At 44.0% G+C, this 25,337-nt stretch overlaps 2 protein-coding genes across 9 annotated transcripts in view; one reads left to right on the top strand and one right to left on the bottom strand.

Annotated features, from left to right (window-relative positions):
• The first annotated feature begins 1,366 nt into the window (after positions 1 to 1,366).
• Positions 1,367 to 10,213, top strand: PGRMC1 (progesterone receptor membrane component 1). 2 transcript variants are annotated; one of them, XM_086387990.1, is made up of 3 exons: positions 1,367 to 1,620; positions 6,247 to 6,402; positions 8,913 to 10,213. In XM_086387990.1, the coding sequence occupies exons 1-3, from the start codon at positions 1,518 to 1,520 to the stop codon at positions 9,014 to 9,016; spliced, it is 363 nt and encodes a 120-aa protein (XP_086244116.1). In that variant the 5' UTR covers positions 1,367 to 1,517; the 3' UTR covers positions 9,017 to 10,213. The 2 variants fall into 2 exon arrangements, with proteins under 2 accessions (XP_086244116.1, XP_086244115.1); XM_086387989.1 differs by lacking the exon at positions 1,367 to 1,620 and adding an exon at positions 1,979 to 2,379.
• A 1,965-nt stretch (positions 10,214 to 12,178) lies between these two features.
• The window catches only part of LOC147341560 (A-kinase anchor protein 17B-like), a 60,041-nt gene continuing 46,882 nt past the window's right edge, over positions 12,179 to 25,337 (bottom strand). For 5 of the 7 annotated variants that reach the window (XM_086388476.1, XM_086388475.1, XM_086388474.1 and 2 more), the window contains 4 exons: positions 22,350 to 23,121; positions 20,475 to 20,605; positions 18,508 to 18,739; positions 12,179 to 16,617 (listed from right to left, as the gene is read on the bottom strand). In XM_086388476.1, coding sequence (XP_086244602.1) covers positions 14,983 to 16,617; positions 18,508 to 18,739; positions 20,475 to 20,605; positions 22,350 to 23,105 — 2,754 coding nt within the window. In that variant the 5' untranslated portion in view covers positions 23,106 to 23,121 and the 3' untranslated portion in view covers positions 12,179 to 14,982. Of the gene's footprint in view, positions 16,618 to 16,914; positions 16,994 to 18,507; positions 18,740 to 20,474; positions 20,606 to 22,349; positions 23,122 to 25,337 lie in introns of all 7 variants that reach the window. The other 2 variants (XM_086388481.1, XM_086388480.1) reach the window with 1 other exon arrangement.

Genomic DNA, 25,337 nt, shown 5'->3' with positions numbered 1-25,337 from the left:
GAAAGTAGTAGGTGAGAGAGTTATCTTCATTTGTCATTGCTGTTGAGACTGAACATTTTTCATATGCTTATTCACCACTGGTATTCCTTCTTCTGTGAACTCTCTATTTTGATTTTTGCCCATTCACTAACTAGTCTCTTACAGTTTTCTTGTCAATCAAAATAAGCTCTTAAAAGATATGAATCTTTTGTCTGTCATATTAGTCGCAAATGTAAATATATTTCACAACTTTTTTGTTTTTGTTAACTGTCTTGGCCATACACAGATTTTTTTGTTTGTTTTTTTTTTTTTTTAAAGACAATCTGATTCTACATACAGCCCAGTGCCCCCAGTTTGAGCCTGCTTTCCCTGATTAAATTGAAGAGGTTTGACAAAAGATCTGGAAAGGCCATTTCAGCTAATCCTAAATTTAGATCTGTGAATAAAAGTGTGTGGGCCCGACTTAAAGATTGTTCAGTTCATATGCACTTTTGCATGATTTATGGAGAAGGAAATGGCAACCCACTCCAGGATTCTTCCCTGGAAAATTCCATGGACAGAAGAGCCTGGTGGGCTATAGTCCATGGGGTCAGGAAGAGTCGGACAAGACTGAGCGGCTGAGCACACACACAAAGGATTTAAGAAGATGGGGGGGGGCAGGGATGGAAGCAGTTTGTGCCAGAAATTTTTAGAATTCTGAGGTAAGAAGCCAAATCTCTCCAGTCTCCTGCGTGTTGGGAGGGGGAGTAAATTTTGTGCCAGCAAACAGAACTCTTGATGGAAAAGTACTGCTCTGGGTTGCAGATGTGTACGTGGCTTGGCTTTAATTATTTTTTCCCCTTCTCTCTACCCTTTCTTCCGCTCCCCTCCCCCTGCCACCACAAAGAGGGCAGCCACATTAAGACTCTGAAGGGTACAGACAGTGCTTCCTCCATGAGGCTGCTCCTGTGCAGCTGGTTAGCACATCAAAGGCCGGATGAAATACCAAGGAAACAACGGCCCAAATCTAGGATCCTTCCAAACTCCCACCTTCATCTGGGCTCTAGCACAGGGTTATTGTGACTGCCAAGGATAGCTCGACCAACTTCAAATAGAAGAACGCTGCCAAACAAAGAAACTTTGGTGATTATTCTGAGCCAAAAAACCAAACCAAACAAACAATAACAACAACCAAAAAAAGCGCAACAGAGTCTTGCCCGCTGATGCCCTGGGATTGAGCAAATCAGTGATTGCAAAAAGGATTTAGTGTTCCAAAAACGAACCCAAAGCAGATCAAACGATCTGATCTGTTTCACCAGACACTGGGGGAGTTATCAGATGAGGCCCAGGCACTGATTTGACCTATCCCGAGGGGTGTCTGCCCCACAAAATCTGGTGGGAGGAGGATTGGAGAAAGGCTGCCAAGGGGAGCCAGGTGAAAATGGTTAGTCTGAGTCTCTAGCAGCTAGGGTGGGAAAGGAGTTTAAGGAGTCAGTTTCTTGTCTCCTAAGAGAGCCTCGTGATCCCGAGGGTTGGCCGGGTAAAGATGAGTCTCCTGAATGGAAGGCTGGGAGAAGGTTAAAGCAGGAGAAATGGAGTTAGTGTTTGGTTCGCATCAGGTGGCTGAGAAGACCTTACACAGAGCCCGGCAAAGCCAAGCGGGTAGGTGTGTGATGAACAACTGGGGGTAAGGAGGAGGGCTGCGTGATGCGTCGCAGTTAGCTAGAGGCTGGCGTGGGGATGGCGTGAGGCTGCGACCAGGCCCTGCAGGTATTGCTGAGGGGTGTGTTCCGCAATCCCCGCGGCGGAGGAGGTAGGATCCGGCTGGGGGAGGGGAGCCACCACCAAACAGGCCAGGTCTGGGGGCCTGAGCTGGGCGGGGCCTGACTGAGTCGCGCCGGGAGCCTCGGCTGCCGCGGGGAGGCGGGGCTGAAAGGCCCCGCCCGTCCGCCTCCGACTCCGCCCCGCCTGGCTCCACCTCCTCCGCTGGCTAGTCTTGGTCAGCCGGGCCCCGCGCTCCAGTAGCTCGCGGAGAGGGAGGAGAAAGCAAGTTCCGGATCCCTGCCTATCCCGGCCCAACCTTTGCTCCAGCGATCATGGCTGCCGAGGATGTGGCGGCGACCGGCGCAGACACGAGCGAGCTCGAGAGCGGCGGGCTGCTGCAAGAGATTTTCACGTCGCCGCTCAACCTGCTGCTCCTTGGCCTTTGCATCTTTCTGCTCTACAAGATCGTGCGCGGGGACCAGCCGGCGGCCAGCGATAGCGACGACGACGAGCCGCCCCCGCTGCCCCGCCTTAAGCGGCGCGACTTCACCCCTGCCGAGCTGCGGCGCTTCGACGGCGTACAGGACCCGCGTATACTCATGGCCATCAATGGCAAGGTGTTCGACGTAACCAAAGGCCGCAAGTTCTACGGGCCTGGTACGGCGGCTGGCCGGGGGGTCGCAAAGACAAAAGAAGGGGCCCCAGCACGGGGCTGGGTCCCGGAGGGGCGAGGAGGGAGCGGGGCGCCCGGGGAGGGGCTGGAATGGTGTCCAGCCTGGGAGGGCGGGGCAGGGAGGCTCCCCGGGCGGGCAGGGGGCCAGAGGCACCCTGGAAAGGCTGCGAGCCCGTGGGATCGCAGATTCCCGGTCCGCACCGCCAGCCCCGGCGTGGGGTGGAGGAAGAAGACTGAAATGCTTAAGCCGGGGGTGGATGGGGGGGGTGAGATCGTCAGTCTGGAAGGCTGAGGGTGGTGGGGGGTGGCACAGCAGAGCGCAGTGTTGGAGGAGTTTGGAAGGTATCGGGTTCGAGGGTTCCTGGAAGGAGGGGATGATGTCGGTCTGGGGAAAGGAAATGAGAGTGTCTCGAGGGAAACATGATGGGAGGGAGGGCGAGAGGGGGTCGGGAGGTCTAGCCTTGGAGGGGCCGGGAAGGCCGATGACCCCAGGAGTAGCCATGAGGAATGGGGAGGTGTGGGAGAAGGAAATGGGAAACGAGATTAGCAGCAGGTTGGAGCACTGTGCGTGGCAGTGAGTGATGTGTGTGTGCTCTGTGTGATGCGTATGTGGCATGTCAGGCTTGTGTGTGTGCGTGCGCACGCGTGTGCTAGCAATGTGGCATGTGTCAGGTATGTGAGTGGCATGTGTTTGGTATGTGTGTGGCAGACGGGGAAAGCTGGGAGGTGAACAGGGGAGGCTCCATAGGGGGAAGGGAGCTGGATGTAGAAGGCTGAATGTAGTGGTCGATAGGAATGTGGCAAGACCAGAAGGTAATACAGGATTACACTCCATAACAGGAGAGAAGGAACTAGAAGCCAAAAAAAAAAAAAAAATGGAGGGAGGGAGAAGTGGGAGGATCCTGAGAAACAAAAGGGGTAGGGCTACGAAGGCTGCTGGGTGTGGGGATTTCGTGGAAAAGCCAACCAGAGGGGAAATGAGGGCTGCTTGACTGAGGAGCTGTTGGAGAGGGACAGGCTTGGTAGGCCTTAGAAATGAGGCTTTTCCAGGCTTGGTTGCAGAACAGAATCACCTGATGCACTTGAGGTACAATACAGATTCCCGGCCTAATCTCCCCCAAGAGTAGGGGAAAGGGGTGATCCAGAAATCTGCATTTTAATACGCCCACCCCCAGGCAAATTCGAGGAGTCTCCAGGTTGTGAAAGTTCTGCTTTACAGCATGTTTGGATCAGAGGAAGAAGGGGTTTTAGCTCCTCCAGTATGGATGCGTCTAAAATCAGGGGGTTCAGGGAGAGGAGGGAGACCGAAGAAGGCAGCAATCTGCCTTCATCCCCACTCCTGGTTTGTTTTACTTTGCCCCTCCAACTCATCAACATCAGATGTACTAAAGCACTCTCCCACGCCACAGTTTTTCCTTGGGGAGGATTTAGAAGACCTACTTCCTATAAACATGTAACTGTCAAAATAATTTGAAAACCGTACCTATATTATTTGTCACTTACAGTGGTGCACCTGAAGGCTTTATCAGTAAACATAATCATGTAAATGTCTGTTACAACCAAGCCACCCCATAAAGCAGTTGAAACGTGCCTGGAGCTTCACCATATAATTGTAGTTTGCAAAGTCATTGAGAGGAATGTAGGCCTGTGTACAGAGCTTGAAACTGGGAGTCAGGCAGCCTGGGTTCTCTGCCTTGTTGGGTCACTCACCACCTGTGTGACCTGGGGCAAAGCATTGTTCTCTCCAGGCCTTAGTTGTCCCTCTTTAAAGTGATAGAGATGGCCCGTTGTGAGATCTCAGTCTACCTGCATGAGTCCATGCATCTGTAACATCACGTGGCAATTACACTTCGTGTTATAAAGGATTCCTGAAAATGATTCATTATTTTTAATGATGTTGTATGTATGGCACCTTTGTGGGTGCTGGGAATATAGTAGTGAACAAAACAGGCCTACATCTCTGCTCATGGAGCGTACATTCTGGTGACTGTATATTCTGGTGGATAATGTATATATTCTCCAAAGATTTTTAATGCTCCCCTCAGAGTGTTTTCAGTATTCTGTAACCATAAGTTCTAAAATGGTGAGGTCCAAACCCATCCACTTGGCCTGTTTACCTTCTCTAGTGGAAATGGCAGTATGTAATGGTGATGAAAAACAACCATTTTTCTTCGGAATCTTATGTGCCTTTAAAAGTTGATCATAAATTTCGTCTAATTTGTAAAAATAAAAGTGTCCTAGTGGATTGAGGTTTCAGGCCATATTGAAATGTGATCTGTTCTCATACTTGGTATGGTGAAAGTGAAGTCAGAAAGTGAAGTCACTCAGTCGTGTCCAACTCTTTGCGACCCCGTGGACTGTAGCCCACCAGGCTCCTCCGTCCGTGGGATTCTCCAGGCAAGAATACTGGAGTGGGTAGCCATTTCCTTCTCCAGGGGATCTTCCCAACCCAGGGATCAAACCCGGGTCTCCCACATTGCGGGCAGACTCTTTAACCTCTGAGCCACCAGGGAAGCCCACTTGGTATGGTAGTTACCTGCATACTTCTTCATATCTGACTTGCTACTTGATCTACCTTTGGGGAAACAACACATTGTTTAAAGTACACTGGATTCTTTTCATTTACTGGTGCAATATTAAAATAAGTCGAAAAACCCACTTGAAGTACATACAGAATGATTCACTGCTCTCTTAGACAAAAATTTAGTATCATTATGTATAATAGCAGTCAGATATTTTATAGAATTTTCAGAGTCTTCAAACCCACCCAAAACAGCTGACAGACCTGATTCCATGCCTTCTTTACTGACAGTGAAGATTATGTAACCTGTGGATAGGTTTCTAAACCACTGATACTCATAAAATGATTTCTCCTGCAGAGGCCATACATTAATGTTCAACACAGTCTAGTCTCACAACCAAAGATCTCTATGAGACACTCTTGGCTCATTAAATTGCATCAGCATACATGTGTAAAATGTTTCTGTTTACACTCTAGTGTTTCTTATTTTCCCAGGTGGCGCTAGTGGTAAAGAAGCCACCTGCCAATGCAGGAGGCATAAGAGATGTGGGTTCAATCCCTGGGTCAGGAAGATTTCCTGGAGGAGGGCATGGCAACACACTCCAGTATTCTTGCCTGGAGAATTCCATGGACAGAGGAGCCTGGCAAGCTGCAGTCCATAGGGTCGCACAGAGTTGGACATGACTGACTGACTTAGCACGCACGCACGTTTCTTATCTTCAGAAACCATAACTTTCACTGGTGCAACCCCAGTCCCTAGAACAGAGCCAGGTTCTAGGTTCAATGTCCAGAAGTTAAATTCTGATCCATGAACTATATCTTGGATCATTCCCTACTAACACCCTCCCCCCAGGAGATAATCATTTATGGCTTTTTTATTAGCTATTTGCAATCACAAGAAATGCTGCTGCTGCTGCTCCTGCTGCTAAGTCGGTTCAGTTGTGTCCGACTCTGTGACCCCATAGACGGCAGCCCACCAGGTTCCCCCATCCCTGGGATTCTCCAGGCAAGAACACTGGAGTGGGTTGCCATTTCCTTCTCCAATGCATGAAAGTGAAAAGTGAAAGTGAAGTCGCTCAGTAGTGTCCAACTCTTCAGTATAGCATTTTGATTTAGGTATTTAAAATTTTAATGACAACAGGTCGTTCAGTATTCACTAGGTAATAATCAAAGGATCCACGTCAATCACTTAAGGTTTCCAAATGGAATTTGATATTCAAAAATGGGCTCTCCATGCTCATTGGTAAGGAAGCCATTTCCTGTGTGTGAGCCACAGAGAAATTGACTGTCTAATAGACAATTGGTCTTTGGTTTGGTTTTGTTTTTAAAGAGGGGCCGTATGGAGTCTTTGCTGGAAGAGATGCATCCAGAGGCCTTGCCACCTTTTGCCTGGATAAGGAAGCACTGAAGGATGAGTACGATGACCTTTCCGACCTCACTCCTGCCCAGCAGGAGACCCTGAGTGACTGGGACTCTCAGTTCACTTGTAAGTGGGTTTTTTTTTTATTTTGCCAGGGTCAGATTTCTACCAATAATGGGATTCACAGCAGTACAATAGTTATTACTAAGCAGCCTGCAACTGCAGAGCATTTTGATAGGCTCCTGAATCTTGGACAGATCAAGTTCATGGCTTGAAGTAATTGTAGCAGTGCTGAGTCACTTGCCATGACTGCATCACAATATCTAGCTAGTTCTCTGTGGAAACCTGGGTTTCTGTTTTTGAAATTTCTGAGGTTTGCATAGATTTTCCCACTAGGATTTGGTGTGCAGGGGAAAGGAGAGTGGCCATCTTGGCTACAGAAGGATTTTCATAAGCCCTTACTTGTAGAACTTGCTGTTTAAAAGCAGCCCACATTGCTGTTAAAGAATGAGAGACTTGTATTATACAAAACAGCTTCTCTTTGAATCTAATTGAGCCTAACTATAGGCCTCATCTACAAATGATGCTTATAATCTGCCCAGCAACAATGGTGTCTACGTTTTTTAAAAAGCAAGCAGAAAGGAGACACTTGTTTCCTGGCTTATGCTATGGACCAAGGGCTTTGGGGGGAAGTAAGGATGGAGGTCATTGTAAATGTCATTTTCTATTTACTGTTCTCTATAATTTTTTTTTTTTTTTTTTTTTTGCTAAATTCAACTGTTTTGAGAGTAATGCTGACCTCAGAGAGAGTTCTGGATTAATAATTAGCCAGGTATAACTCTGCCTTTAGAGTTTGGATCCCAAGTCAACTAAGTATAACTTTCAAGTCCAGAGGCAAGTCTTTGTACTCTGAAAACATAATTCAACTATCTAACAGTCCCTCATTTTTTGCATCTTCAGGATGCCTTTGTAACAATAGATTGTTCTATATGAAACCAATGAGTTGTAATTCATAATTTACATAGCTCTATTTTATAGGACTTAATTTCATCAGTGGGGTAAAAAACCATGGTTCCCCCAACCCCTTAAACTAAGGCTAGTCCCAAATACTGTCGTGACACTTGAGCTACACTCAAAACTGGCATGGTTCCCCCTTAAGGCAGGTTTCTCAGGTGCCACCCAGCTTTTATTTGTCTTGTACAGTCACAAGCACCCTAGGGACCTTTATAATATGTTCAAATAGGCAAGTTCTAATTGTTCCTGACTATTATTTCACAGCAAAGTAGCTCCAGTTTACCTGATTAAACAGGTTGGTTACTCCTTTAATTCCTACCCATATTCAGAAGAGGAGTTCTCTTGACCTCTGACACTGTGATAATTAACCCTACACTAACTTGGCCCGATAATACAGCCAATATGGTGGTCATCTGCTGACTCCGTCCCTCCTCGAGTCTCTTACATTCTGGTTACTTTCTTGAACCTGCATTCTCCAAAATCTCCAGTGTTCTCCTGTTTCCTTTACCACTGCCTTTAACCACGTCTAGCTTTTTTTCCCCAAGTTGAGGGAAAATTCTGTCTCCTGCTCTCCCCTTTATCCTCTGAGACTATTATCATTCCTTCCTCTGTCAGACAAGCATCTAGTAATCATGGCTGTCCCTAACCACTGTTCCATCCCTCCTTGCTCTCTACAATATGGTTTCTGCCCCCACCATTCCACTGAACCTTCTGTCTCAAACGTTTACTGAGACCTGCATCTTGCCAACACTAATTGCACTTCTCCAGTCCCTGTTGTCAGTCTCTGGTCACAAAGTCCCCATTTCGGTGCACGGAGTCTCCAGTGTTCACTTCCGTAACTCCTGTCTCCAGTTGCCTTTAATGGGTCTCATATCCTTCCCTTTCCAGCCCCATGGACACTGCCTTCGTCCTGGCTCACGTTTCTCCCCATGAGGATCTGCCCGCTGGCCTCCTAGTCACCCTGTCCCTGGACTCTCCTGACTAACTCGCCCGCCCTCTATACACAGTGGAACCGTTGTTACCATAGTACTATTTCACCTTGTCATTCCTTTGTTGTGCACTTTCGGTGCCCTTTGCCATCTGGGATAAGTTCAGACGCCTCAGGCTGCCTTTCCACATCTTTCATAAGATTTTCCCACCCTGTTTGGCTGACGCTGCTCCCGGTCTCCTGCCAAGTCGGTCCCTTTATTGCTCCCCAGATATGTTTGGTCTCACCTGAATGCCTTTGTGAATGGCGTTGGCACTTTGTGGAAACCCCTCCTTCCCCAAGTCCTTCTACACATCTTCCAAAGTATATCTCTCTCCCACGAAGTGTCCTGCAACCCTTCCAACTAACTCATACCAAGCCCTTGCTCTGCTGAACATTCCCCTACACACAAACAAACCACTTTGACATTACCTTGCACACACATCGTCAGGCATCACTCCCCATTCTATACTTCTATCTGCTGAACACAACTACCTCCCTGGGACTTGGCTGGGACTGTGGTATAAACTGCCTTGAATCCCAGCATGTTTTTGTGTTGCTTGTGGGCCTCTCGTAAGTGCTTTCAAACGAAATATGATAGTGGTTTTCTCCAAAGCGTGAGAATGACCAGTTGTGTCATCTTCTTTTCTTCCAGTCAAGTACCATCATGTGGGCAAACTGCTGAAGGACGGGGAGGAGCCCACCGTGTACTCAGACGAGGAGGAGCCAAAAGATGAGAGCACTCGGAAGAATGATTAAGGCCTTCAGCGGAAGCATATCTATTTTTGTATTTTGCAGAATCATTTGTAACATTCCAGTCTGTCTTTAAAACATGGTGATTTCAATATTTAGAAAAGTTTTGAACTTGCTGTACATTTTTTTAATTAACATCACTAGTGACACTGATAAAGCTAACTCTGTCTTAGAATGCATGATATGTTTGTGTGTCACAAATCCAGAAAGTGAACTGCAGTGCTGTAAGACAAATGTTATTATGGTTTTTCTTCTATTTGTAGTCAGTGCAGGCTGAATTGGAACTTGTATTTCCTGAGAGACAGGTAAGACATGAGTATTCCCCCCAAACAGGTTTAAAGGTTAAATGTGTGAAGTCCTTCAAGCGTCAAGAAACAAAGAATGGACTTTGAGTCATGATATTCTCTAAAGATAGAAAATCCTTTATTTCTCGATTGACCTAACTGCATGATTTCTGTTTTCTCTACCTCTAAAGCAAATCTGCAGTGTCCCAAAGGCTTTGGTATTAATTAAAGAGAGCAGTCCAGTACAAAATGAAATCTCAAAGCTGGACTCAATCACAGGTAACCTACTTTTCTGTTTGGGGACAGCATCATTGTCCTGTGCTCTTTGGAACACTCAGATGCCCTTACTTAACAGTAATCTCCAATGAGCCTGAAAATAGGATCTCAACATTCCAAAGCAAGCTTTGGCGAAAATCAGCTGGCTTGCCTAAAAACCAAAAATACATGAATAAGATTGTAGGACTATTTTCCCCACCCCTGTGTTCTTGGTTATTTCACATGATTGGACATGCGAGGGGACCGTGTAGGACAGGAGCAGATTGTTCTCTAAGAGCCTTCACACACACCCCTGAAGAATGAGGAAACCGTACACATTACTGGCCAAGTGGTTTTTAAAGTGTATTCATAACCTAACAGTTATTCTTCTGTTGTTACAAAACTATAGCCACTGCAAGAGTTGTAGTCAAGTGTCTTGGTCTTTGATATTGGTCTTGGTTAACAATAAACTTAGCTTAAGTAGACTGTACAGTTGTATGACTTTGTAAAAGTATTATATGAATAACTAGTGAGGTTTCAAACTCTTGTAATTGTAGTTGAATAGTCATTGTATTTTCTTGTGAACTGTGTTTAATGGTTTTACCTCAAATCAGAAAACAAAATGAAGTGCTTTGGTCAGTTAATAAAATGGTTTTACCCAGTATAGTGTGGTGGATTGCCTTATTTCTTTTAAACCTTAATCTGAGGAAGCAGATTCAAGAGTTTCACTTCTGAGTGATGTTTTTTGTCTTCCAAGAGAGACAAGGAAAGGGGTACAACTTCACAGAGGCTGCACACCAAAAACCAAGTACCAGCTTATCCTGTTAAAATAGTGAATCGAATTTACTTTTTTGTCGGAATTTAATAAACTCAGAGGCAGACTTCTGCCTTGAATTATAGCAAGTTTACTAAGGAGTAACTCTAGTGAAGACTTACTAAGTGCCAAGGCAGGTTTTGTTTTTGCTTTACGTATCATGGGATTAGGAAAGTGTTCAGGAACCTTATGGTCGCAAAGTTGATTCACTTCATGCCAAAAGGATATGAGACTTACATATGCAGTCGGTTGTATAAACAGACAACCTATTACTCTGAAGATTAGTGTTTTGCCGTTTTCATGTGAAAATTGACAGACTCTTCTTACAAGGGAGGTACTCCCTGAACCAGAGAGGGCTCAGAGCTTTCCAGCTTTTATGTTCTCAAACCATATTGTCTGTTTTTGTTGTTTTAAAATGTGTCCTTTTCCTGCATTAGTTTTCATCCAACAAATATTTGAGCTGCCTGTTTTGTGCCAAGCAACCTGTTAGGCCGTATGCTTTGGGGGAAGGGGAGGGAGAGAGAAACTGGGCCACCATTGCAGCCTGAGATTAGGCTGCTCCTTTTACTCAGTTAAACAGGTTTGTCTTGATGCCAGGTGGAAAACATCCAGAGCCTGGTTAAAAGCTTCAACCCCAGATAGCCGGAATCCCCCCATTCAGAACTAAACATTGTACTGATTACAGGTAAAGGGATATTACTATCAGGCAGGACTTAACTGTAGAAACTTAAATCCAGCTCACACAGTTGTAAGCCATATTATGTAAAAGGCACTGTTTGAGAAGATGAGGGAGTGGTGGTTACAGCCATGGCACCAGCCATGCCAGCCAGGGAGGGGCCAGGTGAACAGCTGTTTCCTCCTCCCCTACTTTCTTATAGTCCCTGCCTAGACACTGTCTTCTTAGTCCCAACATCTGAGGGTCAGAAGCAGCATTTGCTATGTGCTTGCAGCATCTCTGTGGCTTCTCTACACAATACCATGTTCACCTTACATCAGAGGGCCACACTTCATGCAAACCCTCGATCCAGAATGAGCAAAAACAGCCTTTGCTGTCTCAGAAAGAGCTCTCTGAACAAAAAGAAGCTCTAGAGTGCCCAGTGGCCCTCTAAGGTACAGTCCGCCTTTGTTACAGATATTTAGAAGAAATTTGCTGTACATTTCCTGTGAAAATACAATTAACTCTTTCAGGATCAAAGACTGATCACTGAAGCCCCTCACATCTATGACTGGACTCCCCATCCCACACCCACACATGTTTTTGGAAATTGGGTAACTTCTACACTTTCACCAAGGCCTGAACTGTGTGTGTGTGTGTGTGTGTGTGTGTGTGTGTACTCAGTTGTATCCAACCCTGCAACCCCATGGACTGTAGCCTGCCAGGCTCCTCTGTCCATGGAATTTCCCTGGCAAGAATACTGGAGTGGTTGCCATTTCTTCCTCCAGGGGATCTGCCCAACCCAGGGACTGAACCCACGTCTCCTGCATTGGCAAATGGATTCTTTAGCACTGCACCACGTGCGAAGCCCTAAGGGCTGAGGTGAAATTCTGTGGAATCTGTTTTGCTGCCTATAAAGAACTGATAAAACCTTTGCTGAAGGGAGAACAGTCTTAAGTCAAAATATGATTCTCATTTATCCAAAAATGAAAATACAACTGCATTTTCATGAGCTCTGACAGTCAATTGCCATTAACTGGTATTATAAAGGGAGATGTTGACTCAAAACAGTAGTGAAACCAGACATATTTTCAAAGAAAATATTACTGCAGGTGTGTGATATTCTATCCAGCACATCTGGTCAATGAACAAAGACTCTATACTATGACAACTTTATTTTTAATATATCTGAAAATCAAACATGTATTATTTCTCTACCAATGCAAATGACAAAAAGGAGCAGCAATGTTAGTGCAAAGCAGCATACTACAGGTAGAAATCTCACCCTCCCACAAAGTGGAATTATCAACATTTAAAAGTGAACATGTTGAACAGTCTTGCAACAAATGAAAATACATTTATTTGGTTCTTAAGTTCAAAATTACCAGGTTACAATGGCTTTCTACCTGAGGAATTCAAACAAATGTAACGAAAACACATTAACAGACTTTTAGTTAATTCTTAAAGCACTATTAGTAATGCATACAAGGAAAAACATGAAAACATCTATTTAAAAAGACACAGATTAAAGTTCCAGCCCTTCACTGGACATAGGAAAAAGATATGAGAAAACTTTTGCACCACTTAAATAACAGCACAACAAAGAATAACAGTGTTAATTAACAGAAAGTGAGTATCACATTTTCAGTTCTAAATCATTCCATCAATCCATTTGAAAAGTTCAGGAGAAATTGTTCTCATCCTTGTTTAAGGCCTACACACACCAAAAAAAGGGATTTGCTCAAATCTAGAATGCATTACCACAAGACATAAAAACCCAAGGTTGTATAGAAAGTAAACACAAAACCAGTATTTTTACTTTCTTCTAGGTCCCAGGATGGTATTTAGACCAAAATATTACATAGAAGTGACTTAGCACCAATTCTATTATACAAAAAAAATGTTTTAATTGCACATGCTGTATTCTGCAATGTATTTTTTTATGTCTGGTTACTGAGCAGCAAATTGTTTTCATGCCTAAAATCTCTGCAAAGAAAAATTATCAAATGACAGAAGACATTGAGTTGTTTTTTCTTTCTTTTTTCCAAAACAAGCATAGCTGCTTTCCATTACAAACCCATAATGTTCTTTGTTTCAAGGGCATTAAACATGAAAAAAAACAATAGGGAGGTTGGGTCTCATTGGAAAAGAATAATACCTGGTTGCCACAGGTTTTCTGACAAAATACAAGCTGTTATAATTTAAAGGCTACTCTAGACAATAGTACTCTGAACATTAATAGTCATTGCTAGTCCTTAGAGGAGAAAAGGCACTCACCCTAGGAGTGATTTTTCAGATTGGACAAGCCAAGCCTAGTTGATGGCTTGTGTGACTCTGATGGCAGAGTCACTAGCTTGCAAGTAGAACTGGATACAAGACAGCTAACAAATAAATGAATGATGTGAAGATTTTCTAGGCATCTCAGATATCAGGTTGTTCAAGAGTCTGGTTACAAGCACACATCATGCCTTATCATTCTGGGCAGCCACACTGACTGGTGTCCTACTTTGGCTTGACCAGCTGGTCCTTTTCTATGGACTATCAAGTTAGGACTATTTGAAATGAATCATGTAATATGAAAATGTTGCCTTCCACTACTTTGTGGATTAAAATACCTTTGCCCGCTGCAGGCAGTCAAATCTCTTTGAGGTCTTCCACTGCCATGTCAGCTATAGTTTTGTTGGAAGAAAAAAGTCATCTACTGCCCCCCCTGAGTTCCTAAATCCAATATAAGGCAGAATGAGTCAGCCGAGCTTTCAATAGAACATGCACTGCATTAAGATGTATGTCTTTACGAATCTATAAAATATCTCAATTTAAAAACATATTCAAGGAGTCCAAAACCAGTAGGTAAAAAGATAAATTGCTTATGTTAAGAGTTTACAAATTCTGCACACACACAATTTTCCCCCCACTAGAAAAGTATGGGCTTTACCCTTGACTCTTCCTAACTCCATGGCATTACTGAGGGTTGAGGAGGCACTTGTTACTGTTTTATAAAAGTCAGTTTGGGGATATTCAGTGGCTTTTTACAAACTGATGTCACCCAACCCTGAGTGAAAGGATTACATAACCTGAAATGGAATAGTGTCACATCCTCTCTTCCCAAGTGCCATTTTTGGTGCCCCAGGATTGTTCAATATTTCCTTTGACAAATCCCAAGTTGTATCACTTCAATCCTGTTGCTTTTCTACGATGGAATGACATGGGGTTCTTCCAAAAAAAACAACTCTGCTAATGGTCCACTGTCTGTGTCAGCCTCAAAAGACAATCTGAGCCCCTTTTAGATTCTTCTTCCAAGGCTTTGTTTCTAAAAGGACAACTCTTTGAGTCCTATGAACATATTAATAAGATTAATTTCCTTCTGGTAGATGCTCAGGGAACCCTCTAATGTCATGAAGAAGTCCAGTGTATGTTCTAGGTGTCATCTCTCTTATCTATAGGTATTTCTAGATAAAAGTCAGGAAAGTTTGTTGCTTCACATGGTGTTCGAACCAAATCAAAGAACAAGTAGAAAGATCCTTATGCATTCACTGCCATCCCTTTGAAGATAAATGATGTTAAATGATAATGTTATGACAGCTGAAGAACCGTAGAAGGCTATCTTAACTCCTCTCAATGTGAATTTGCTCCTTTGATGGCACCAAATTAAAGCTGCAATCGAACTGTAGAAATGTCTGTCCTTGGATAAGAAATTTTGCAAGCACATTGTTTTACCAAGTTTTTGAATCGGGATGTTTGGTGTTTCCAGTTTGCCAACACATCTGCCACACACACACACACACACTTTGATCTATACTTTATACTTTGGCAAGAGAAGCAAGGTTTTGCATTTGACCTTGCTCAAGCTCCTAAGTGTTTGCTCTCTTGCTCTGTAGTTGCTAACTACATAGCTACATTTGGTTTTAAATTTTCTTCTTGCAGATTTTTACTGTGAATAAGGGTTTACTGATCTAAGAAACCTTCAAAACATTTGAAAATAAAAAGAACTAGTGAAGTTGTTTCTCAAATGGCTTCTATCAATGCGCTCCAGACTGTTAGGTCTGATGTAGTAACTATCAGAATTCACCATGAAATCTCCAGAATACTCACGTCTTTTCATCCTTCCTGCATCCCAGTTATATTCTGACCTCCATGGTATCTCTCTTCTTTTGGGAAAATCCCACAAATAGGAAGCATCAGCAGTTTTTGGTGATGTTACTGGCACTTGCAAGAGCCTATAGTTGACTCTGTGGTCAAATGCACTATCACTAAACTGCCTCCTCTTTCCTATGACAGTGTCTAACTGATCACTGGCACTGGATCTGTGGTGGTGGCTTTCATCAAATAAGTATTGGGGAGCCTGTATTTCCCTCTCTTTGCTGTTGCTGTCCTCATTTCTAATGGAATTGTTTTTACCCTCAAGCCACGAACATCTCAGTTCATAAGTAGACCTCCTGCCTGGTTTCCTAAGCTTGTATTCAGAGTATTTTTCCTCCCCATCATGTTTCCACTCTGCATGCAAGGCCTGCTGACTTGACATAATTTCTGGATCACAAGTGATGATTTCACCAGCATCAAGACATCCCTTTTCTGGGCAGCTATCATATGTGGCCACAGACTTCTTTTTCTTCTCTTTGTTTACACTAAGATTATCACTGAAACATTCAGAATCACTGCTAATTTCCTCTAAGAAATCTCTCAACTTCAAATCAAAGTCTTCTGACCTCTTAGATGAGGAAACTTGGCTTTGACTTGTGGATATGGGATCCTGGACTTGGTAAGCATGAGTCTTTTCCAACAGATGGCTCTTGTCATCAGTTGGGGACAGGCAATCACCAGCTTCACTGGCTGTGTCCTTAAAATGATGTTTAAACTTCTTCGTGCATTCTTCAGCATAATCCACTTTTCTTTTCTTTTGTGATATATGCTCAGTATCCCAAGAAAGATTTGTCCAGAGATCATCTTCTTGCACCTGTTCTCTCCTATCTAGATGTTGCATTTGGCTCAAACTGGTTGAGCGATGCTTATGTTTTCTCAAATTGATTTGAAAGCTATTTCCTTTCACAAGGACAGTTCTCTTCCACTGACATGTGCTTGTTATGTGACTTGGTTCTAGGCAGATGCGGGCATATTTTGGAGTTTGATAATGGTTTAAAAGATAGTCAATAAATTCATCTGTTTCATAGATCTTCTGTTTCCTGCTATGGTCTCTCTCAACAAATCTGGAAGAATAGGAGGTATTAGAACCATGCTGGTCTTTCTCAAGAGCTTGACCTTGAGTCATTATAATTTGCAAGGAATTCTGTTCACAGCTCAAACTTTTATTGTATTCATCAGTTAATGATTTTCCAGCTTTCTCTTTTCTTGCTGAATATCTTTTTTTTTTCCCCCCAAGGCGGTGGGAAGATTTACGTAAGTGAGCTCTAGCTTTTTTCTTCATTTTTCGTTTACGTTTATAATTTGACTTGGAAACATGGCATTTTAGCGTTTCCTCCTGGTTTTGAAGATACTGAGTGTTTGGTTCTTCTTTCTTCAGAGTTCCTGACATGGTCCCCAGAGCATAATGAGCTTTGAAGCCTGCAATATTCGCCTTCCGTGGGTAAAATTCTTCAGACTCCTTCAAAGAAAAAGGTTAAAAATCTCACATGAAAAGCTCAACAGGTTAAAAATCTCAAAGAAAACTGGGCTATATAGCACTGTTCTGAAGAGTTTCTAATTACACCTAGGGTAGATCCAAATTAGGAATAATAGCACACTGAAGAAACAGGAGGTACAAAATTAAATGTCCCCATCTAACAGGAGCTGCTTTGACTAGGTCTGTGCCTGTCCTTATGTTAGAAAGCACCCCAGTTACATACCTTCAAAAGCACATAATCCTTTTTTCCTTTGTTCACAAATTGATGGGTCTACTTACTGTTCCAGGTATTGTGCTCAAGGGTGGGAAGCTGAAGAGGAATAAGAAATGCTCTACAGCGCTCCCTGGGGCTACAGTCCTAGAACAAGAAAAGACTGGTGGGTGAAATATGTGTCTTAAAGGGTCAGTTGGCTTTATAAAAGCCAAACTGCATTTTTGGGTTTTATTCCGGCCTCTTCCTATGGATTACAAGTGAGCATGTCTTTGACCTGACCACCTCGGTTGGAAACAAGATAGCAAGTAGAAAATATGGCTGTGACAATGGTGCTCTCTGCTGTCCATGACTGCAGGGCAGGTGGAAGGTGTGGACTACGGCCCCTACCCTGCTGGGAGAGCTTGTACTGAGCTCCCACTGACACTCGGCACAAATCAGGGCTCAGAGCTTACCCAGGACTTGGGATTCAAATTTGGTACCACACACATTGAAGAGAGGAATTCTTCAAAAGAAGTCACTTTTGGCAGTCATTAAGGCAAACTAACGGAGAAGGCAATGGCACCCCACTCCAGTACTCTTGCCTGGAAAATCCCATGGACAGAGGAGCCTGGTAGGCTGCAGTCCATGGGGTTGCTAAGAGTCAGATACGACTGAGCAACTTGACTTCACTTTCACTTTTCACTTTCATGCACTGGAGAAGGAAATGGCAACCCACTCCAGTGTTCCTGCCTGGAGAATCCCAGGGATGGCAGAGCCTGGTGCGCTGCCGTCTACGGGGTCGCACAGAGTCGGACACGACTGAAGCGACTTAGCAGCAGCAGTAGCAGCAAGGCAAACTAAAAAAGATCCAGCTCGCCTTATTGTCAAGATAAATGTGAGGTTTTTCTGATCCTTATTTCATGCAGTTTGATGGGCCATACCAATGAGAAAAAAAAAAACAAAAAACAAAAACAGGTGAGATGGCAAATATACCTAAAATCAACTCTACTGAAAATGAATGCCATTCACTCTTGGTGTTTAAGAACACTGAATGTGGCTTTTCAAATGAACGCTTCGGTCTTTACTCTGGGGCATCTGCTGAGTCTGGTTATCTTTAGGAGGTCAGTAAATGGGAGAACAAAACCTTCCCCAACTGAAACTCTCCAAACAAAACAACTGGCCTATGATGTGAGGTATTCCTTAGCAAACAGCTGAAGACTAGACTAACATGTCTGTTCAAGGCCCTCCTTTCCCGTCCAATCCTGTCACTGATGAATGGCCAGCGAAAGGTAATGTAGGACTACAAACTCCACATCCCTCCTCCTGGCATTTTCTGTTACCTCCATTAGGAGCTTAGAAGAGTAGGTGCACAAGCTACACTGCTCTGAGTGACTTCGTCCCAAAGTTGAGAAACACAAAGTGTGTGTGTGTGTGTGTGTGTGTGCACGCCAGATGGTGGAGGTGAGACCCAACCCCTTCAGAGAACCTGAATATCCCTTTGGTCAATGCAAAATTGTGGTTATTAGAGACCAGCCTATTGAAAACAAACCTCAACGAATACAGTAAGTCTTCCACAGCCACTGGTTAAACAATAGGCTGCTGTTTCAAAGTAAAGGCCATAATGACTCAGAGAGGTCACTAGCTACCCAAACCAACGAACAATGGGGCAAGAGCCTTACTGCAATTTTCCTTAGGAGTGCCCGCATCAGGTAGAGGGCCTCCAGCTGCGTCTGGGTCAGTGGGATCTTCCTCTTCTCCAGGTCTTTGGAAGAGTTGGACCCTGGTTGGGCCCCCACTTTGGCGCTGTCCTTCTGTCTCCTTTGCCGGTGCCTGTCCCTTTCCTTCTGGGTGCGTCTCTTGACTCTGGCCTTTCTCCTCTTTTCCTGGACCTTCCTCTCCTCTTTCCTTTTTCTGGATAATGATTAAGAGAGTGAACCCTTTAGAAGGTGTTTATCGGGCAAAAGGGTTACTCTCTTCCCCACTACCTCCTCCCTGGCAGGAGTTCCCCAAAATCTCCAGCTACAACACCCCAAGGCTCGACATTAGACCACTGAGGACAAAAGACACTGTGACACATCAGCCAAGGGGAGAGATGCTTAACGAAGTTGGTCAGTTAGAAACACATACAGGAGACCTCATGCAGAGAGAATTTAAAAAATAAATGAAGAAGACTACTGAATTCAAAGGAAGGGCCTCAACCTCCCCCCACCCCCTGCACTTTCTCAAACCAGAAGCAGGGACTATGGGATCTAGCATTTGCAGTGATGATTCCATTTCTCTTGAGATCAAAACCTTTCCTGAGCTGGTCACACAGACGCAAATGAAAGTAAGTCAAGGCACTCAGAAAATCTTAAAGGTTAGAACTGGTCTTTAGTGCACACTCCTTAACACAGTGAAGTGTTAGTCACTCAGTCATGTCTGACACTCTGTGACCCCATGGACTGTAGTCTGCTAGGCTCCTCTGTCCATGGAATTCTCCAGGCAAGAATACTGGAGCAGGTAATTCCTTTCTCCAGGGTATCTTCCCAACCCAGGGATTGCACCCAGATCTCCCACATTGCAGGCAGATTCTTTACCATCTGAGCCACCCAGTACATTATCATAAAAACAGGCTGATTTAGAAGAATATGGGCTTATTTTTCTGTTTTCTGAATATTTAAGATGTTTTGGTTAGGCTCTCATAGAAGCATGGAAACCTGGGGGGTGGGGGAAGGGCAGGGGAGGACAATTGCCTGAGGGAGGACCGAGCCCCAAACTGGAGGATGAGCTCAACTGCATAATCGATCTGGAAATTTGGGGGGGCTCATTACCTTTACTGGGATCAGCTTCTGGCCAAGTTTCACAGCCAAGACCTTAAGTAACTCTTAGCACTCCGCCAGCCAAAAAAACGTGAGAGGCACATGGAAGACTATTCTTAAACTCCTATAATTTGGATAAAAGGCTGGAAGAATAAACCTGCAAGGGGAGGAGCCAGGAAGGAGGTAAAACTGGTTTGGGGAGCCCCGTAGTTCTGGTCCAGCTGTCCCTTCTTGGCAAACCCTTGACAATCCAATGGTCCTTTCTAGTCTCAAGCTCCTAAACTGCTCAAAGAAGTAAATACACAGGCTCCTTAAATTCACAGAAAGAACTTGAACCAACAGGAAAAACGGTCTCAACAGATCCTTCTGGGTTAGTTTGATTATTGATCATCTTATGAAAGAAAATCTTTTCCAAAACAGAAAAGAATTTTCCCCCAAAATTTCAATGGATAGGCAAGGTAAACTTTGGTAAATTTAGGTAAACTGGTGAAACTTGTAAGTTGGCAGGCTAGAATTTTCATGCGAAAAGTACCCGGCCTTTTTTTTTTTTTTTTAATGATTATTAACTCCTAGACAACCTAATCTGGTTGGTCCTACTATTCCTCATTACTTGCTCCTCCTGACAAGCATACTTTTAAAGTATCTTGTTTTTCACTGCTTTCTCCTTTTGGTTTTGTAACAATGTAATGGAAAGACAGCAATTTTCTAATGGGCACCAATTCCTGCTCCCCCCATCATGCTGAAGAGATGAACCCATTCACCTGAAGAGATAAATCCGTAAATCGAAAGTTTAAAAACAGACAAAAAACAACAACAACAATGCTCTTCATTGAACTAGGTCTCCTCACCTTTCAGCCTCTTCCTCTTCTCTTTTTTTTGCTTTTTTCCTCTCTTCCTCCAACTCTTGTAATTTCAGCCTTTCTTGATTTCTCTTCTTTATAGCTCCTTCACTGAAGTGTTTGGTTGTATCAAACATAACCTGCTCTCAAACAATTCAAAGTATCATTAGAAAAGTTTGCCTGCTGGCTGGGTATGTCCCAGACCAGAGAGCTAAAACTAATTTGTACCTGTCAATGCCAAACCAAGTGAATTAAAAATGCCTTCTCTGTGTCCCAGTACCCATACAGTTACACTGCCTCTCAGTCATCTCTCAAACTGTCCTTGTGGGATTTCTAGAACTTTCTTTGGCAGAACCTTTGAGGAACTCACCTGACAGCCATATGCGGCATCATAGTGCCCGTATGGACACGAGTTCTAAGGGATGTGAGTATATTGCTTCTGGTTTGTTATATTGATTAACTGAGTTATTAATAATGTTGTTTTTTAAATCAGCAGAGACAAAAACAGTCCAGAAATGGGGTGGGGGGAGCAAAGATGTAGGAAAATTGACCAAAAGAGATACAAGATCTGACTATAGTGATTATTAAACAACTTTGCAAATCTGAAAATAAAGTAAAAGTCAGATTGATGCACTACAAATAAATTCGCCTAAAAAATATAAGGATGCAGCTGCTGCTGCTGCTAAGTCACTTCAGTCATGTCCGACTCTGCGACCCCATAGACGGCAGCCCACCAGGCCCCGCCGTCCCTGGGATTCTCCAGGCAAGAACACTGGAGTGGGTTGCCATTTCCTCCTCCAATGCATGAAAGTGAAAAGTGAAAGTGAAGTCGCTCAGTCGTGTCCGACTCTTAGCGACCCCATGGACTATAGCCTACCAGGCTCCTCCGTCCGTGGGATTTTCCAGGCAAGAGTACTGGAGTGGGGTGCCATTGCCTTCTCCCAAGGATGCAGAAGTAGCTATTTAAATATGCATGAGTGACAAACACCAAATTCACCATCACAGTTACCTTTGAAGGGAGTGAGCAGCCTTGACTGAGGATGGTACACAAAGGGGAAGATGTTCTCATTCCACTGGTAATGCTTTATTTTTTAAGCTGCTGTAGTGTGTGGGTGGTCATTATAGCGATTGCTAGATCTTTTGTCAGACTGAATAGCTCATAAGCTTCAAACATATATTTTAACCCAAGAAGCCTCACACATAACACACACACACACACACACACACACACACACACACACACACACCCCTGAAGCTACTGAAGCTGAAAGTTCAAATTCACACTAAAGACTGATTTAGAGAAAAAGGGTTTAGCTGCATGAAGGTTTCAAGAACAAGATGACCAGGCATTCAGACAGTCATGAAGCTGTCTTCATGCTGGATAGACAGATTGACTTTGAGAGGAAAGGAACCAGGTTTGTTGGGATTCTGTTTTAGAATTTACCTGACAGTCGTCATTAATGTATAGTTAACTGTGACTCCCATAGCAAAGAGGGAATAAACTGCCTTTCTTGTTTCAAGCTGCATGTTGCCCTTTTCCAGCAATTTGTCAAACAGAAGAAGCATATGAGATACTTCTATAAGGACCATGAAGAATCCTTTAATGTCCCCAAGGAGCTGGGCAGAGCCCCAGACTATAACAACCATCACTTCAAACCACAGCTGGCAGCACGGCTGACAGTAGGAGAATGCCCTAATCATAATGATATTTTGTCCCCCAAAAATACCCATTTATTAATGACAACATAAATCTTTACATTAGCTCTTGATCAGAGCCTCCAGGGTAGTCTAAGGAAATCTGTTCCAAAGGCTTCTTTCTCGCTTTTACTCAAGACCACCTGAACCATGGGAAAAAAAGTTTATAAAACCCTGGCTGCTCCTTACCTTGATGTTACATGCCAGAGCTTTCCCATCATCTCCTTTAAGCATCAGCTTCATCCCGCGGAGGGACTCCATGGCCTTTAAGAAGTCAGTTGACTCTTGGTACTGTATAAATGCCTCGAACGTCTGCAAGCCGAAGTTGAACCCCCCAAAGCTCCCACTGGTTATAACCTCTCGGTAGGGGTCGAGCATTGGGATATCTACATTCTTGATCTTTCCAAAGCTTTCAAAGACCACCCGAAGGATCTCTTCACACGGCTTCTCCCCACTGGAACCTTTGGGAGCAAACCACTTGCAGGGCAGCCCTTCGAAGTATATGGAATTTGGACTCTTATCATGGTCCTGCTCTTCAGACCCATCACCCATCGGGGTGGCCACATTTTCCTTGGGGAAGTGCTCCCACTCTCCCTGGGCGTCTGTCACCACGACTTTTAAGTCTGTTTCCAAGCCATTTAGCTTGATGATCTTCCCGTGCAACTTGGCCTTCAGGATTTGAACCAAGCTTCGCGTTTCCGCCTCCCCCTCAAACCGGATGAAGTCCCTGGTGCTCTTGGCGAGCCGCACAGTGGTAAACTGGTCAGGACAAATCAGGCTCTTCAGCTGGTCCAGAACTTCCCAGTTGGAGACGGGTCTCGAGGGTTCCGGGCTCTCAGGGAGCAACACATTGATCATCAGCTTTGCTATGGGCTTGAGGTAGAGGTGCTGAGCTGCGCACAGTTCTGTGGCCTCTGAGTTATCATACACCACCGTGACCGTCATGGTATCCACAGGAAACCTGAGAGGGTGAAAAGGAACTGTTAGGATACCAAAGGAGGGAAACACAGATTCAGCTTTTGAATGGTGCTAGCAGTTGTTGGCGGAGAAGGCAATGGCACCCCATTCCAGTACTCTTGCCTGGAGAATCTTATGGATGGAGGAGCCTGGTGGGCTGCAGTCCATGGGGTCGCTAAGAGTCAGCCACGACTGAGCAACTTCGCTTTCACTTGTCACTTTCATGCATTGGAGAAGGAAATGGCAACCCACTCGTGTTCTTGCCTGGAGAATCCCAGGGACAGGGGAGCCTGGTGGGCTGCTGTCTCTGGGGTCGCACAGTGTCGGACACGACTGAAGCGACTTAGCAGCAGCAGCAGCATTTGTTGGATTTAGGTCAAACTGATAAGGAAATATACACTACCAGGAGAATTAAGGTTAGAGCTAACATTTGTTTAATGTGTTTTAGAGGTTTCAGAGAGTTTCTATAGACTGTGTCTCAGTTTCCTTAACTGTAAAATAGAAACAATAGGATTTTAGGAAGGAATAAATGGGCATAGTCCTTAGAAGAGTGCCCCGCACACAGCAAGTTCTCAATCACTATAAGCTGTGACTATTATTTATGCTACTTTATCTCATTTGGTTCCTGAAGCAACCTGTGAATAGGTATTTTCATGCCTGTTTTGTAGATGGAGACGTTCAGTGGATTCAGGAAAATTAAATGGCTTGCCTATACAGGAGGTCTTACAAATGGTTGACAAAAGAAGAGAAGGAAAAGACAAAGGAGAATGGGAAAGATATGCAAAGTTCCAACTAAATCCAGAGTTCCAGAAAATAGTAAGCAGAGATAAGAAGGCTTCTTGCTGCTGCTGCTGCTGCTGCTGCTGCTGCTGCTAAGTCACTTCAGTTGTGTCGGACTCTGTGTGACCCCAGAGACGGCAGCCCACCAGGCTCCCCTGTCCCTGGGATTCTCCAGGCAAGAACACTGGAGTGGGTTGCCATTTCCTTCTCCAATGCATGAAAGTGAAAAGTGAAATTGAAGTCGATCAGTCGCGTCCAACTGTTCACGACCCCATGGACTGCAGCCTACCGGGCTCCTCCGTCCACAGGATTTTCCAGGCAAGAGTACTGGAGTGGGGTGCCATTGCCTTCTCCAAGAAAGGCTTTTTAAGTGAATGCAAAAAATACAGGAAAACAATAGAATGGGAAAGACTAGAGATCTCTTCAAGAAAATTAGAGGTACCAAGGGAACATTTCATACAAGAGGGGCAAGATAAAGGACAGAAAGTGCAAGGATGTAACAGAAGCAGAAGAGATTAAGAAGAGGTGGCAAGAATACGCAGAAGAACTATACAAAAAAGTTCCTAATGACCCAATTAACCACAATCGTGTGGTCACTCACCTAGAGCCAGACACCCTGGAGTGTGAAGTCAAGAAGGTCTTAGGAAGCATTACTATGAACAAAGCTAGGGGAGGTGATGGAATTCCAACTGAGCTATTTAATATCTTAAAAGACAATACTATTAAAGTGCTGCACTCAATATGCCAGCAAATTTGGAAAACTCAGCAGTGACCACAGGACTGGAAAAGGTCAGTTTTCATTCCAATCACAAAGAAAGGCAATGCCAAAGAATGTTCAAACTACTTTACAATTGTGCTCATTTCACATGCTAGCAAGATTATGCTCAATATCCTTCAAGCTAGGCTTTAACAATATGTGAACCAAGAACTTCCAGATATACAAGCTGGATTTAGAAAAGAAAGAGGAACCAGAGATCAAATTGCCAACATCTGTTGGATCACAGAAAAAGCAAGATAATTCAAAAAAAAAAATCTACTTCTGCTTCATTGACTACACTAAAGCCTTTAAAGAGATGGGAATACCAGACCACCATACCTGTCTCCTCAGAAAACTGTATGCAGGACAGAAGCAACATTTACAACTGGACATAGATCAATGGAGTGGTTCAAAATTGGAAAAGGAGTGCATCAAGGCTATATATTGTCACCCTGTTTATTTAACTTACATGCAGAGTACATCATGGGAAATGCCATGATGGATGACTCACAAGCTGGAATCAAGATTGCTAGCAGAAATATCAACAATCTCAGATATGCAAATGATAACATTCTAATGGCAGAAAGCAAAGAATAACTAAAAAGCCTCTTGATGAGGGTGAAAGAGGAGAGTGATAAAGTTGGCTTAAAACTCAACATTCACAAAACTAACGTCATGGCATC

This window comes from Bos grunniens, chromosome X, assembly GCF_055505025.1.
Source record: "Bos grunniens cultivar Pamir isolate PY7600 chromosome X, Bosgru_T2T1.0, whole genome shotgun sequence".
In the NCBI taxonomy this organism is placed as follows: Eukaryota; Metazoa; Chordata; class Mammalia; order Artiodactyla; family Bovidae; genus Bos; species Bos grunniens.
The sequence above is the reverse complement of the archived record's forward strand: the minus strand, read 5'-3'. Positions and strand labels throughout refer to the sequence as shown.

Excerpts from the sequence above, each read along its gene's own strand:
- PGRMC1 (XM_086387989.1), top strand. The coding sequence starts at position 2,055 with ATGGCTGCCGAGGATGTGGCGGCGACCGGCGCAGACACGAGCGAGCTC. Across the intron at positions 2,380-6,246 it reads CCGCAAGTTCTACGGGCCTG|AGGGGCCGTATGGAGTCTTT; the intron begins GTACGGCGGCTG and ends TTGTTTTTAAAG. Across the intron at positions 6,403-8,912 it reads CTGGGACTCTCAGTTCACTT|TCAAGTACCATCATGTGGGC; the intron begins GTAAGTGGGTTT and ends CTTTTCTTCCAG.